Source organism: Hylobates moloch, unplaced genomic scaffold (genome assembly GCF_009828535.3).
Source record: "Hylobates moloch isolate HMO894 unplaced genomic scaffold, HMol_V3 SCAFFOLD_1, whole genome shotgun sequence".
NCBI lineage: Eukaryota > Metazoa > Chordata > Mammalia > Primates > Hylobatidae > Hylobates > Hylobates moloch.
Genome location: NW_026652276.1, coordinates 210,726,192 through 210,742,919, shown reverse-complemented (window position 1 = coordinate 210,742,919; position 16,728 = coordinate 210,726,192). Strand labels below are relative to the sequence as shown.

The 16,728-nt window shown below is 39.6% G+C and overlaps 1 protein-coding gene across 3 annotated transcripts in view; it reads left to right on the top strand.

Moving 5' to 3' along the window:
• Positions 1-16,728, top strand: part of UBE2H (ubiquitin conjugating enzyme E2 H) — a 122,042-nt gene that overhangs the window by 63,506 nt on the left and 41,808 nt on the right. Inside the window, exons 2-3 of one of the 3 annotated variants that reach the window (XM_032761725.2) lie at positions 9,217-9,293; positions 10,533-10,607. In XM_032761725.2, coding sequence (XP_032617616.1) covers positions 9,217-9,293; positions 10,533-10,607 — 152 coding nt within the window. Of the gene's footprint in view, positions 1-7,410; positions 7,528-9,216; positions 9,294-10,532; positions 10,608-16,728 lie in introns of all 3 variants that reach the window. The other 2 variants (XM_058426671.1, XM_032761727.2) reach the window with 2 other exon arrangements.

The following is a 16,728-nucleotide window of genomic DNA, read 5'->3' as shown; positions in this document are numbered from 1 at the left end:
AGTGTCATCATAGCTTACTACAGCCTCAAACTCCTGGGCTCTAGCAATCCTCTTGCTTCAGCCTCCAAAGTAGCTGGGACTACAGGCTCGTACCACCCTGCCCAGCTAATTTTTTGGTGTTTTTTGTAGAGATGGGGGTCTCACTATGTTGCCCACGCTGGTCTCTAACTTAACTCCTGGGCTCATATGGTCCTCCCGTCAGCCTCCCGATTAGCTAGGACTATAAGCACGTACCACCATGCCTGGCTAATGTTTAAAAATTTTTTGTAGAGACTGGGTTTTGTTATGTTGCCCAGGCTGGTCTCAGACTCCTGGCCTCAAGCAATCTTTCTGCCCTTGCTTCCCAAAGCGTTGGGATTAAATAGGTGTGAACCACTACACCCGGCCTCATGTTCATTTATAGTCTACTATTTGCTAGGTACTCTTATGTGAACAAAATAAACAATTCCTGCTCTTACGGAGCTTGCACTGCAGTAGGAGATAATAGTAAAATACATAGTATATTGCATGGTGGGAATGTTAGGAGTAAGTGGTTGTAAATAGGATATCCCAGAAGGCCTCACTGAGAGGGAGACATTGGAGCACATATGCTTTGTTTACACTTAGAAATTTAGAGCTTGAATTAGAAATTAGAAGATTGATTTTGAGATCCGATTTTTTGGTTTCTTGTGAAAATTAGACATTGTAGCAACGTTGGAGCTTTCTACTGGCTCTGCCAGGTCTGTTCAGCTGTGAAGGCCTGTGAGGGCTCTGTTTAATGTCCCATGATTCCTGTGGCTGTTATCTTAGTTGAGGGCTTGAATATTTCTTTTCTGCTCTTTTGCTTTATTCACACCTTCAGCCAGTCCTACACACCACAATTGGGTTATCTTTGTAAACTCTGCTTATTCCCACCTTCAGCCAGTCCTACGCACCACAGTTGGGTTATTTTGTAAAGCACAGGTAGATGCACTGTGCATGGAATACTATTTCCCTGTTTGCCAGATAAAATCCACACTTCGGAGCCCTCCGTAATGTGGTCTTGGCCTACTTTCTAGTATTCCCTGGGGTCCATTCATCAAAATAAAAATGTATTGTTCTCAGTTTCCTGAATCAGTTCTATACTAAATCTTTGCATTAAATTCCTTCTCCCACCTCGACGTGTCCAAATCACACTCTGTTTAGGACATTTTGTAAGTCCTTGTCTTCCATAGCAGACCATCCCTATCCCTCCCTCCGGGCTGGAAGAAATCTCTCCTACTCTAAGCTATAGTAGTACTTTATGCAGACTCTTTCTGTACTTCTTAATAAACAGATCTCATTTTCCCTTGCTAGACTTCAAACTTCTGGAAGGCAGTCTCTGTGTAAGAGTAGTTTTTGTGGCCGGGCGTAGTGGCTCATGCCTATAACCCTAGCACTTTGGGAGGCTGAGGCGAACGGATCACTTGAGGTCAGGAGTTCAAGACCAGCCTGGCCAATATGGTGAACTCTGTCTCTACTGAAAATACAAAAAGTAGCCAGGTGTGGTGCCAGGCGCCTGTAATCCCAGCTACTCGGGAGGCTGAGGCAGGAGAATGGCTTGAACCTGGGAGGCGGAGGTTGCAGTGAGCTGAGATCGGGCCACTGCACTCCAGCCTGGGCGACAGAATGAGACTCCGTCTCAAAAAAAAAAAAAAAAAAAGACGGGGTCTTGCTATGTTGCCCAGGCTGGTCTCAAACTCCTGGGCTCAAACAGTCCTCCCACCTCAGCCTCCTAAAGTGCTAGGATAACAGGAGTGAGCCACTGCAATGGTCCCTAAATTTTACACATATGAATTTCATCACTGGTAGAAGCCCACTTCCCATTGTCTTTTCTCAATGCCACTTTTCTTTTTTTCTCTTAGCAAACCTTTCCCAAGATATGCTCATTTTCTGAATAGCTTTTATTTCTGCCATTCAATTTCTCTTTTGAATAAAAGCCTTCCCCCTCTTCATTTGAAGAACATTAAAAACGCTTAAAAATTTTTTTCATCTTCTTACTTCAATCAGGAGCCTTTCTATTGGACATGACCATTTTTCCTTGTAGTTTAAGAGCGTATCTGGTTAGGATGTTGCCCAGAGGCTGTTTGTCATGGATATACAGACACATGCTTGTCTTTCTTCCGTGTGATTGAATTTTTCGTAGACATCCTTATGAAACCACTTGAACTTGTTTCCTTCAGACTGTTAGCAGAGTATGCTTCTCTTTCAATGTAAAGTCTTTGTTTTTGTTTTTTGTTGTTGTTGTTTTGTTTTGTTTTGTTTTAGACGGAGTTTCACTCTTGTTGCCCAGGCTGGAGTGCAATGGTGTGATCTCGGCTCACCGTAACCTCCGCCTCCCGAGTAGCTGGGATTACAGGCATGTGCCACGGTGCCTGGCTAATTTCATATTTTTAGTAGAGACAGGGTTTCTCCATCCTGGTCAGGCTGATCTCAAACTCCCGACCTCAGGTGATCCACCCGCTTCGGCCTCCCAAAGTGCTGGGATTACAGGCGTGAGCCACCTCGCCCAGCCAGTCTTTGCTTTCTTAAATACTGGATCACTTGCTATTTTTTGTCTTCTTCAAACTGTTGTACCTCAGGAAAACTTAGATTGTTTTATAAATGTTCAAGAGAGGCCGGGCACGGGCCTCATTAATAGTATCACCTTTGGCTGGGCGTGGTGGCTCACACCTGTAATCCCAACGCTTTGGGAGGCTGAGGCAGGTGGATCACAAGGTCAGGAGTTCAAGACCAGCCTGACCAACATGGTGAAACCCCGTCTCTACTAAAAATACAAAAATTAGCCGGGCGTGGTGGTGCGCACCTATAATCCCAGCTACTCGGGAGACTGAGGCAGAAGAATTGCTTCAACCTGGGAGGCCGAGGTTGTGGTGAGCTGAGATCGTGCCACTGCACTCCAGCGTGGGTGACAGAGCAAGACTCCATCTCAAAAAAAGAAAAAAAGTTCTAGAGAGCTCTAGTTGCTAAATTCTAGTTCTAGTTCTTGTTCTTAGCTCTAGCAGCTAAGCTTTATGCCTTTACAAAGCTAAACTTTTGATGATAACTGTGTTATTAGGTTTTTAAAGAACTTTTACTATATTATGGAAAACTTAAACGTAAAACAAAAATAGCGAGAACAGTGTAACAAATCACCATGTGCCACTGGGACTCGATCATTAACATGGGATTCAATCATTAATGTTGCCGGCCCTCTACTGTTTCTTCTATACCTCTTCTACCCACACTGGGTTATTTACTAGCAAATCCTAGGAACATTTTTATTAGTAAATATTTCCATTTATGTCTCTAAAAGAGAAGGATTCCTTGTAAACATATCCCCCCCAAAGCACTATTTTTGTGATACCTACATATTAATGGATTAACAGACATATATTTTTTTTAACAACAACAAAAAAAACCAAACCAGGTAGTGAAAGTTACCAAGTTTCTTCAGCTTTCCTAGTGTGACTCATCTCCAGGAGAGTAGGAAACAGGTGGGTCTCAACACAGAAATCCACACGACTTGCTTCTGCCCTCTGCACAGAAGCACATTCTTTATGCCAGGACCTCGTTCCCTTCCACTCAGCTCAGGGAGGGCACCCTTTTATTTTATGAACTCGTTATCAGTAAATTTAGGACTCAATGGTCCCTGAATCCTTGGTCCTTGACCTGTTATTGTCAATCCTTAAGGCCCAGACTTCGCCTTTGGCTTCCTTTCTGGAAAATTTCAGAACTGTATAAAAATCACTTATAAAACTCTGATAGACACATTTTGCCAAGAATGTCATTTATCTCTTGACAGTTTGGCATTTGCCTTTAAATATTAGATTGTGTAATCATAATGGCATTCAGGGAAAATAATGTGGTGGGTGGCTGGCACTTTAAAAAGTGAAATGGACTTGGGTTCTTGGGAATGTTAATCATTATTCTACACAAAATGGCAATACCCCTTAATAGTGAAATGCTAAGTGGGTATAAAGCAGTATTGGTGAATAAGATCAAAAAAGGTGAGTATAAAATGTGATTTATGGGTTTATTTAATGAGTTTTTACCAGAACAGTGTCTGAAGGATATTTTATATTTTTAAGCCGTGAAACAGAGAAAGTAATGAGGAATATTCTAGTGAGTCCCACCAGTCTCCCAGCCTGACCAGCACATCCAGAAATAGATCATTATTTTTGTCATTTTAACCTGCCTTCTTATTGCCTTCCTTGCCCTTGACTTTGCAGCAGAGAGGAGAAAGAAACTCATGGTCTCTCCCATAAATACACATGGTAACAGCAGTGAAGTAATTATTATATACTTTTTGGCAAGTCATTCATTCAGTGGTGATGGAATGGCTTATTTTTAATGCAGTATTTTTCTTTAGACTAAACCTAAATTCTTTTTTCTATCTCATTTAGTGCCTGTACCATTCCAAGGCAGCATAAAGTTAGCACAGCTTCTCATTTTACCAGTTTGGTAAAAGTTTTAAAGGTTTAGTTCAGTTTCCTTTTGGGTCTTCATATGAGGTAGACTATGAGAACTCTTTAATTTATGATGTGATACATAATTAAAGACAATCCCATTGTATCTGGCATGTGGGCTATACTGGGGATCATGGGAAAGAGAAGGCTTGGAGGATCTTCTTTATAAAATACATGTAAGTATGGACCGAATTCCAAACAAATCGCAAAATGGAAGGAACCTCGTTTTATCACATCCAGGTAAAGGATAGAAAAGGTATCTTCAGTTTTCCCAGAAGCAACATCCACGAGGACAACTCATAATTTTAAATGATTAAAAGTAATTGCTGTAGATCAGTGTCATTCATAGCAAATTAGTTTTGATCGATGGAGAATGCTGCATCTGTGGATTTTTATGTTATAAAATTAGTTTAAGACTTCTTTTGTTAAACTCATTTAATCTTCTGCACTACTCTGTTCTTTCATTATCCTTGTCAGTTTTAAGGGCTGGAATATCTTTGTACAACTAAATTCAGTTGACTTCTTCTGGATACCCAAGTTGAACAGACACATACATTAGTGGAGCTCTGGTTGGAAAGAGGACGCTAGTAGACACTATTAGTAGCCTACTGCATATGGTTTGTGTTTGTGTTTTTTGCCTTTTTTTTTTTTTTTTTTTTTTTTAAAGAGAAGTTCTCTGTCTCTCAGGCTGGAGTGGAGTGGCACAATCATAGCTCACTGCAGCCTCAAACTCCTAGGCTCAAACAATCTTCCTGCCTTAGGCCTTCCGAAGTGCTGGGATTATGGGCATGAGCCAGTGCAGCCAGCCACCTATTGTATAAATGGCTTATAAGTCATTTCACCTGGCTAGACATGGTGGCTCACGCCTATAATCCCAGCACTCTGGGAAGCCGAGGTGGGAGGATCACTTGAGCCCAAGAGTTCAAGACCAGCATGGGCAAGGAGAGAAACCCTGTCTCTACAAAAACTAAAAAAATTAGCTGGGTGTCGTGGTGCCTGCTGTAGGCCCAGCTAGGGGGAGGTAGAGGTGGGAGGATCACTGGGAGGTAGAGACTGCAGTGAGCCATGATCATGCTACTGCACTGTAGCCTGAATGACAGAGTGAGACCCTATCTCAAAAAAAAAAAAAGTAATTCATTGAACCAGTTTCTTATTGATCAATGTTTAGACTGTTTCCATTTTTAAACTTCAAATATTCCAGGAAACATATGCAGATTTATCAGAAACACTTACTTTTGTAAACTTTTTATTAAAGCATAACATATATACAAAAAATACAGAATTTTTTTTTTTTTTGAGACGGAGTCTTGCTCTGTCGCCCAGGCTGGAGTGCATTGGCGCATTCTTGGCTCACTGCAAGCTCCACCTCCCAAGTTCACGCCATTCTCCTGCCTCAGCCTCCCAAGTAGCTGGGACTACAGGCACCCGACACCACGCCCAGCTAATTTTTTGTATTTTTAGTAGAAACGGGGTTTCACCATGTTAGTCAGGATGGTCTCGATTTCCTGACCTTGTGATCCACCCGCCTCAGCCCCCCAAAGTGCTGGGATTACAGATGTGAGCCACCACGCCTGGCCAGAATACAGAAATTTTTATTATTTTTTTATTTAGTTTTTTGAGACAGAGTCACACTCTGTCACCCAGGCTGGACTGCAGTGGTGCAATTTTGGCTCACTGCAACCTCTGCCTCCTGGGTTCAAGTGATTCTCCTGCTTCAGCCTCCCAAGTTGTTGGGGTTATAGGCGCGCGCCACCACACCTGGCTAATTTTTGTAGAGAAATTATTTTTGTAGTTCATTGATGAAATCTGTAAAACCCATCCATTATGTATATCAATTCAGTCTTTTTTTTTTTTTAAGTTATATTTTTTGAGATGGGGTCTCACTCTGTTGCCCAGGGTAGAGTACAGTGGTGCAGTCTCAGCTCACTGCAACTTATGCCTTCCGGATTCAAGCGATTCTCCTGCTTCAGCCTCCTGAATAGCTGGGACTACAGGCACCCGCCACCATGCCTAGCTAATTTTTGTGTTTTTAGTAGAGATAGGGTTTCACTGTGTTGGCCAGGCTGGTCTCAAACTCCTGATCTCAAGTGATCCGCCTGCCCTGGCTCCCCAAAGTGCTGGGATTACAGGTGTCAGCCACTGTGCCCAGCCTATTTTTCTTTTTTAATGCTTCGTTAATTTTCTTTTGGGTGACTATACTACAGCTTATTCTTTTTGCCATTGATGAACATTTGGATTGTCTCTAATTTTTGGATGTTACAAATAGTCCTGTGAACATTCTTAAACATGGGTTTCGGTGAATGTAACTATCCATATGTATTGGGCGTATCTCCGGGAGTAGCGCTGACAGGCATAGGATATGCATATGTGCAGGTTTAGTACTGCCAACGGTTTTTCAAAGTGGGTGAAACCATATCACACTCCCACCATCAGTGTCTGACTGTTTTTTAAAAAAATAACTTCATATAAGAGTAAATTCATTTTAAGTTTTGGAATATAGTGCTGGATTTGTCCTCAGAAGTACTAATTTGTACTCCACTGAACGCTAGATTTTATCCAGCTCTTTCGTTGTTTTCATTGTTTATAGTGAAGAAATATCTTTAAACTTCTTTAATGAATTAGACTTTTTTATACTTCAGTTTTACCCATTTCAGTTTTCTTGACTTGGATGTTCTGGCCTTTTCTTTGTTGGGGTATTTGTATTTTTTTCTCACGGCTTTGTAATAACTTATTTTTAAAATCCTCATTTTTGTCTTCCTAGTTTATCCTTTGTCTTTTACACTATAGAAGTGTTTTCCATGTCTGTTTTCTTTAAGGGCTGTATTGTTGATATTTAATTTTATTTTAACTGGATTTGCCTTTTTTACCTGACACAAGGATGCTTTTTTTAAAAAAGTTTTAAAACATTTTAAACGTGTTATACTTTTACTTATTACATTAACATTAACTTTGGAATATTTTGCAGGATGTCAGAGGGTGACTGGTCAGAGTAGGCATGCATGTGTCATTTGACCAAGCGAGAAATAAAGCCAATTTTCCTATGTGGACAGCATTGAATCCTTTTAGTGTGCATGTTTCTAAGGTAGGTAGTTATCGTTTAGAAAAGAATTAGATCAAATTAGCCTAGACTGAACTATCTTATTTAAATACCTCTTGTGGATACTATTCAGGGCTCTTGAGCAAGGACTTTACCAAAATTACACCTGGCCTCTTGCAGTCAGTTCTGTGTCTCATTGGACACGGGCTTGGAGTGCCAAATATTTAATTTCAGATCTTTAAAAGTATTTATTCTCTATGAGATTATAAAACTTTTTAAGTGTTTCTGTTTTGTATTAACAGTATATAATTTGCACTGCTGATGGAGAAATATGAGACCGGTCTATCATGTTTTCCTTTTTAATGTTACAGTGGGATTTGAGAGCTTCCCAAAGCCTCTGTCACCTAAAATTCCTACTGAGAGAATCATTTTTGGATTTTACCGCAAAGCAGATACATAGAACAGATTTTAAACCAGTAGTCCTCTTTTCTAATATGAATTAATTTGGTTTCTAGAATTGAATCTTAGCACCTTAAAGGGGCAAGAATCTCAGGGGTAGGTAAGTTTTAGAGGAAGGGAGCACAGCTATGTTACCCCTCTGTGATTAGAGCCCTGGAGCATACCAAACCTTGATGCAAGTCTGAAGAAGGTGGAGTTTGGGGGGGGCAGTGAAAACAAATGCTATGGATGAGATCTGAAAAAATTTTTGTTTTGTTTTGTTGGTCTTTTGCATTTGGCAAGGTTGTATCATTAACTGTGGCAAGGTTGTATCATTAACTGTGGCAAGGTTGTATCATTAACTGTGTTGATTATTCCATAAGCCAAGGAGACAATTGTGGGAACTCTCCTTAGTAAATCCCTTGTTTTAGGAGCACAGCATTTCCAGTTTAGGGGAATTTGTATTTTGCTGAACACTTGAATTTGACTAAAGGGAATACTGCGTTTATATGACAGGCTCATTAGGGATAGATTGAGGAGGAGAGGGTAGAAAGGGAGAGAAAAGCTAAAATTAAGCGCCTATTTTTCACGTATATTTTTTATTTTATTTTTGAGACTGAGTCTCACCCTATCACCCAGGCTGGAGTGCAGTAATGCGATCTTGGCTCACTGCAACCTCCACCTCCCAAGTTCAAGCAGTTCTTCTGCCTCAGCCTCCTGAGTAGCTGGGACTACAGGCATGCACCACCACGCCTGGGTAATTTTTGTATTTTTTAGTAGAGATGGGGTTTCACCATATTGGCCAGGCTGGTCTCGAACTCCTGACCTCAGGTGATCTACCTGCCTCAGCCTCCCAAAGTGTTGGGATTACAGGCGTGAGCCGCTGCGTCTGGCCAGTTTTTTATGTATATAGGCAAAATGCAGTCTTACACATTTTACATGTTTAACCTGTCTAATCCTCACAGAAATCCTATGAAATGCTGTTTTCCCAATTTGCAAAGAGAAAACAAAGACTCAGGGAGTAAATTGACATTATTTTGCCTAGGCTCAAAAACTTAGTAAATGGCATTCCTGGGATTTGAACGGCAGTCTCTGAATCCAAAGTTCATGCATATTCTTCTCACAAGAGTATATATTGCCTCCTAAACTACCAGAATTATTATGTATATTTTATCAATGTCATGCCAAATTTTGGTAACTTTAAGTGGCACTTTAAGTGGCATATCCCGGGGGTGTTATTGGTAATTCTGCCAGGTACTGTAAAGCCTGTGTAATTTCCTTTACCATCCACCTTAGCATTGAGAGTAAACATGAGGTTACGATCCTGGGAGGACTCAATGAATTTGTAGTGAAGTTTTATGGACCACAAGGAAGTAAGTACATGTGTTGGTATGTGTTCTTCTATTACAGTCTTTTACTCTGTTTCTTAATAGAATATCAAAGACAGATGGTAGCATCCGTAGTTTCTGAAAAGCAAGTTTAGTTGGACTCCAGAACCAGTGAGGAAATCTTTCTCTTATCACAATTACTTTATATACAGTCGTCCCTTGATACCTGCAGGGGTTTGGTTCCAGGACCACCTCATACCAAAATCCACAGATGCTCAAGTCCCTATATAAGATGACATAGAATTTGCATGTAACCTACACACATCCTCCCATGTCCTTTAAATCACGTCTAGATTACTTGTAATACCTAACACAATGCAAATGTTATGTAAATAGTTGTTATACTGTATTTTATTGATTGATTGATTTAGTGATGGAGTCTCACTCAGTCACCCAGGCTGGAGTGCAGTGGCACGATCGTGGCTCACTGCAACCTCCACTTCCTGGGTTCAAGCAATTCTCCTGCCTCAGCCTTCGACGTAGCTGGGACTACAGGTGCCTGCCACCACGCCCAGCTCATTTCTGTATTTTAGTAGAGACAGGATTTCACCATGTTGGCCAGGCTGGTCTTGAACTCCTGACCTCAAGTGATCCACCTGCCTCGGCCTCCCAAAGTGCTGGGATTAGAGGCGTGAGCCCCACCGCACTTGTCCTTTTTTGTATTTTTTTTGTGTGTTATTTTTAATTGTATTGTTATTTATTATTGTTTGGATTTTTTTTCTCTAATATTTTTGATCTGTGGTTGGTTGAATCTAGGGGTGTGGAACCTGCAGATATAGAGGGCTGACTGTAGTTTTCTCTTTATCTCTCTGTGACAGTACTAGACATGAGTTGTAAATTCTGGGTTTTGTTGTGGATGGTTTCCGGGAAATGTTTTTTGTTGTTTTCTTTTTGGCCTTGGATGGGGGATGAATATGGGGTTTATTGAGATAGAAGGGAAAGTAACATGGCTATTACTTACCAAATAATTGAATAATGTTTAGTACTTTTGAAGAATCAAGTAAATTGCAGAATGAATCTGCTTAATTTTTAACTCTAGATCTTTCCAAGAAAAGTATCTTAATCTGAACATGGTGCACGTATTGATTGTAATAGGTCCCTGACTCTTGAAGGAATTAATTTGGAAGGTTTTCAGAAGATTAGGGGATAATGTTTAATTTACACTCAGATTTATTTTCTAATTTGGAGATGCAGTTCTGATGAACGTTTTTACTTTTATTTCAGCACCATATGAAGGCGGAGTATGGAAAGTTAGAGTGGACCTACCTGATAAATACCCTTTCAAATCTCCATCTATAGGTATGTGACTACTTGGTTTTTCTCCTTAGAGAGTTTTGAAATCTAAGGGGGAAAAATCCTGCATTTCAGGGGAGATAATTAATGCCAGAAATGGCTACCTAATTGAATTTTTCCTTTTTTGGCTTTGGTTAATTCAGTGACTTTCGGGGGGAACTTCTGTAGTGTGTTAGAAGACATTTAAATATACCCTTTACATAATTATAATGACTATTACTTTAGATTTTTGTCTTTCAATGTCAGATTAAACCAGCTTTAAGGCCCCACTGTTCTTTAAGCTGTTAGCAGGAAAATAATAAACATATCTTAAGTCTAATTTTGAATGCCAGATTGCAAGAATGAATGTTACATAGCACGTGTTTTAATCCTATCATTTTCAGAAATCCTCCCTAGATCCTACTTTGCTTTTTTGTTCACTCCAACTCTGGGTACCTTACAATTAAATGACCCTTTGCAGTCTTCCCACCTCCAGTCTTTTTAGCCTCCTAAACAGCAAAAGAAAGAATAGAAACCTCAGTGGGGTTGTACAAAGAGGTACTTTCTCCTCACCTTCATCTCCCTTTACCTTAATGGGTGATGTTATTTACCTGTCACCCCCATTAAGGCACTCAGTGACAGATCTATCTGATTGAAGGTGGACACCTTTAAATATTTGGAGACTGTAGAATGGTAGTAATTTAGTTAATTTAAGCCAACTTTTTTTTCTTTTGCTTCACTTTATACATGTCTTTAAAATATTGAACAATTTTAAGTAAGAACAATAAAATTGTAATATATTGAGCGTTCTCTGACAGTCAGACTAAGCCTCATGTTCAGAATTGCCAGAGTTCAAACATTTTGCTACTGCTGTGGGCTTTTTTTTTTTTTTTTTTTTTTTTTTTGAGACGGAGTCTCGCCCTGTCGCCCAGGCTGGAGTGCAGTGGCACAGTCTCAGCTCACTGCAAGCTCCGCCTCCTGGGTTCACGCCATTCTCCTGCCTCAGCCTCCTGAGTAGCTGGGACTATAGGTGCCTGCCACCACACCCGGCTAATTTTTTGTATTTTTAGTGGAGACGGGGTTTCACCGTGTTAGCCAGGATGGTCTCGATCTCCTGACCTCGTGATCCGCCCGCCTCGGCCTCCCAAAGTGATGGATAGGCGTGAGCCACTGCGCCTGGCTGCTGTGGGCTGTCTTAAGAAGTAATGCCTGATCTCCTGGAGTCTAGACCACTCCCCACTACACCCCCACTCCTAACCAATTGAATCAGAAATTTCTTTTCTTGCTATAGGGGCCTCTAAGTTTCAGTGTTGTGAATGGTAAAGTGGGACTGGAGCTGTGAAGTGTTGAGCCTTTGAGACAGTCCCCGAGCACATCTGACTTAGCACCTATATTGGTGTAGAAACGTATACGCCTGTACACCCTCTCCTTTTGAGAGGGCTTTTCTGTTGTGTTGTGGTTCCCTGTCCCCAGTTTATTCATCTTCTAACTTTAGGGTGTTTCTGTCTACTCAGCCATTTAAAACTTAGGTTGGTTAGTGATATGACTTTAAAGCCTTTATAGAAGTCCATGCAAGTTCATTCAGATACATTTCATAAATACCTATTTACCTAAAGGCTAAAAACTGGCATGCTAAGTCTAGTTTTGTTAACCCCACATTCCTAGCCAGAAAGGAAACAATAGAGTTTGTTGAAACTAAGAGTGAACTTATAGAAATGCAATTTCATATCCTGTAGAAATGTTATTTCTCAGACCTTAATGTATTTTTCTAGGTAATACGATTATCTCATCATAACTTTCTAGGTAATAATGTCTAAACTTTAGGCATTGCTTATTTATTAACTAATGACACAAAAAGCCTCCACGCTTTCTTAAATTAATGATGCAATATGAAATTTGGTTGGGACAAATGACTAAGCTAATTTAACTTCTTCATAATTGTTTCTTTTGCCTGTGTGCTTTCAGGACTTGATAATGCCTACAAATGTGTGTCATCTTCTCTTAGGGAAGTAGATTTAGCTGAAATATTTGTACAATCTCTTCTTGTTTCCTCTAGAGGAAGGTTGCATAAGAGAGTTTCAATCAGTTGTGCAGGGTGACCCATTTTCAGGTCGTCAACAGTGTAATTACTGTTGAGATGTGCTTTAAGCATTCAGAAAGGTTGTGGCTCACTTAGAAAAGGCAAAGATTCCTTTTTGAGTTGCGTAGATAGTTGTAAAATTATACAGAGGGTCGAGGAGGTAAGATAAACCCAATCTCAACATTCTTTTTAAATCTTGCCCCTGTTGTATCTGGGTAAGTGTACTGTTCTTCCTGAGCCAAATTTTGAGCTTTTAAACAATCATCTCTGCAAATTTAGATCAAACATCTTTAATGCTTGGATCTTGGAATTTTGCAGTGTCTATGTACTTTGTTCTATTTTGTGTGTTTGTGTATGGATGTATATTTTAATTGTATAAATGACCCATGTCCATTAGAGTAATGTAAGAAAATCTGTAAGCCAAAGTAAAGAAAAATCAAAATGTCTCATAATCTTATCCCTTTAAGTGTATCATTATTTACATTCTGGAATATGCTCTTTAAGACATTTCTCTCTGAATATTTAAATATATGTATTCAGTATAATGTGATATGCTCATCTTTGGAACACTCTCCAAATACAGTTTTAGAGGGCTGTCAGTAGTTACATGATTGCATGAGATGTCCCTTTAAAACAATTGGCATCTATAAATGAGTGGGTATTCTAAATAGTGGCATAGCTACTTTTTGGAAAGAAAAGGAATATAAGTGGACACTTTGGGAGGTTATGAACTTACTCTTACGATGCCACTATTGTTTCAAACACTTTGAGCTGTTTTTTTGGAACTTTACTTCTGTTTCAGTATCATAAATGATGGCAAATCTTGGTGCTTTGAAGCTGGATATGAATTTTTGAAATGGCTAACAGTCATTTAAGCCCAAAGAATAAGATGAATGGAAAAACAAGTAATATCAATTGGGGTATAAAACTGGCCCTCTAGGCACTTTGAAAGAGTAATTATAAAACTCCTTTAATCAACTATAACATCGCTGAATATTTGCGTAATTTTCCAGAGAGACTGCTTTGAAATGAATCATATTTGAATCTTTTTCTGATTTACTTGAAAATTCAGACTTTTATATTTTTCATTCAGAAACATTAGTTCCTAGAGTGCTTAGCAATACTGCTGGGTGTTACTGTGTAGGAGTTAGGAGAGTGTGATTGGTCAGTGGACTGGTTATCAGGGCAGAGAAGTTCTGGCCCTGGTTCTCCTTGACCATAAGAGAGATACTCAGCTGAAACATTGTTTCCTCTGCTAGAAAATGAGATACTAGAATTAAACAGATTCTGCATGTTTGATATGACCAGTGTATTAAAACTCGGGGTACCTGGCATCCTGCTGGACATGACAAAGGCTGTAGAAGATCTTTACTGGTTAGGAGAAGAGGAATGTAAATAAAATACTACATGTACTTTAATGGCATGGTTCCATTGTTTTTTAGGAGAGGTGTGAGTCAGCACCTCAATTTAGAAGAGAGAGCGTAAGGAAGAAATAAGTTTCTACAAGAAAGATTGTCTTCACAAAAGCTTCAGAGTTGTTGAGGTGTGCATGAGTACTTTAGAGATACTCATTCAGAACCCCAAGTAATCCCCGGTTCATGAAGATTTTGTTTTATGTAAAGAAATTGCTGCAGAGACTGCCATAGCTCACACTTCTCGAGGTTCACAGTTTTTAGCCTTTGATACTTGTACTCAGCTGTTAAGTGAAAGCCTTCACCAAACAGACTTGCAGTTACAGTGTGGGTGAAATAAAGATGAATGATCTCATAGAAGAGGGTAATATAGAGTAATTTTTAATAAAAAAAATAAGCAGAGGATACAAAATGGTTTTATGTCTTAATCCAAAAGAATGCAGATTAAAACGAAAGTACAGTATATGATTTGTCAAACTGGGAGATAAAACAGTGTTGGCAAAGGTATTATGATATAGCCAGTCTACCACTATGTATTGCTTGGTAAATATTTTATATCCTTTGAATAATTTTATTTAAAAAGTTAAAAAATATCTAAAGAAATATTTAGAAATGTGCACTGTCAAAAGAATACGTAAATTTTAGTGTTATAGTACTTTAAAGTCAGAAGCAACCTAAATGACCCAGTCGGTGATAAAGTAGCTAAGTGATGTTACATCTTAGTGGATAAAATGTTTTACCCATTACTCATGTTTTAACACCTCTTTGAAGGGACATACAGGAAAATGTTTTTTATATAGTACAACTAATTTTTCCCATACATTTCACATTTGAATGCCAAACTATTGATGTTATCCATAGCTGTTCAGTTAAAGGAGACTAAAAACATACTTTTCTATAATTTCCAAATAGTCTACAATGTTTGCTTTTATTATAAAAGTAAACATTTTTAAACATATTGCAAACGTATGTCTTTTAACTCTCCTGTCTGCATCATTGTCTGAGTCTACACTTTGCTGTCTTTTGCTCTAGAAAGCCATCAGGCTTGGCCAGAATTCCCCCGGTAGGTTGCTTAGGACCTGCCTAACCCACGTGTTTCCCAGCAGCCTCCCTTCTTTTTTCCTTTAAATTTTAATTATGTGTGTGTGTAAGTGCACACACTGTTTTCCTTCCTTTGTTTTCTGCTTAGAGTTTAGAGTTTAGTCCATCTCAGATACTGTCTTTACACACAACTTTCTTCACTTCTTTCTTCCCCCTTTTTCTCTTCTCTTGAGTGGTTACCTCAAGTACTTCTCACCTTTTTCTTTTCTGCCTGACTCTTCCACTTCCTCCTTCCCTTGTTCCATTTTTCTCTTCATATGAACTGAAAAATGCCCCTCTTTAGAGCTAATAATCATAATGGGGATACTTTTGATAAGCCTAAGCCAAGGAAAAAAAATATAAAAGTCTTCTAATAAAAGATACAGGGCCAGGCGTGGTAGCTCATGCCTGTAATCCCAACGCTGTGGGAGGCTGTGGCGGGTGGATCACGACGTCAGGAGATTGAGACCATCCTGGCTAACACGGTAAAACCCTGTCTCTACCAAAAATACAAAAAATTAGCTGGGCCCGTGGTGGCGGGCACCTGTAGTCCCAGCTACTCGGGAGGCTGAGGCAGGAGAATGGCGTGAACCCAGGAGGCGTAGCCTGCAGTGAGCCAAGATCACGCCACTGCACTCTAGCCTGGGCAACAGAGCGAGACTCTGTCTCAAAAAAAAAAAAAAAAAATTATATATATAAAAAACATTAAATTCAGGGCTTATAGCCACTAAAGATCTTGCAACATCCAGAAGTTCTCTTCTGGATCTATTATATTCTCCTTCATATCATATCTACTTTACTTAAACACTAGCATTCCAGATAAAATTAAGATGTTGTCATTTTATCTTACATTTAAATGATTATTGGCTACTATTAACAGAATTGTATCCTAATTTCAGATAGAACTATAGAATATTTTAGAATCTTTTGCAAATAACTTTAAGAGCAGCCTAGGAACCCTGTCATCATTTATACTTCTTAAAAAATAGAAAACTGTGTTATAAGGTACAGGTAACAAGTTTAGAAACCAATTTGTGAAATGCTACCGATCTATATCTACGTATTTTCAGTGAGGAGGACCCTCTACTAGGAGCAGGCTGTATGCATTGTGTCTGGTTTGCAATTTGATGGTACCAAAGCTGGGAAAGTAAGAGAAATGGTTGAGAACAGGATTCTGGAGGGACTGCTGAATGGTTTGCGGAATGTTGGTAGAATGGTCAGGTACAAAACCAGCAAGCTTGTGCTGTCATAGAACTTGATGTGAGGCCGGGCACAGTAGCTCATGCTGTAATCCCAGCACTTTGGGGAGGCCGAAGCAGGCACATCACTGGAGACAAGGGGTTTGAGACCAGCCTGAGCAATATGGAGAAACCCCATCTCTAAAAAGAAATACAAAAATTACCTGGGCATGGTGGTGTATACCTTTAGTTCCAGCTACTCAGGAGGCTGAGGTGGGAGAATCACTTGAGCCCAGGAGGCAGAGGTTGCAGTGTGCTGAGATAGTGTCACTGCACTCCAGCCTGGGCGACAGAGTGAAACTGGTCTCAAGAAATTAAAAAAAAAAAAAAAAAAAAAA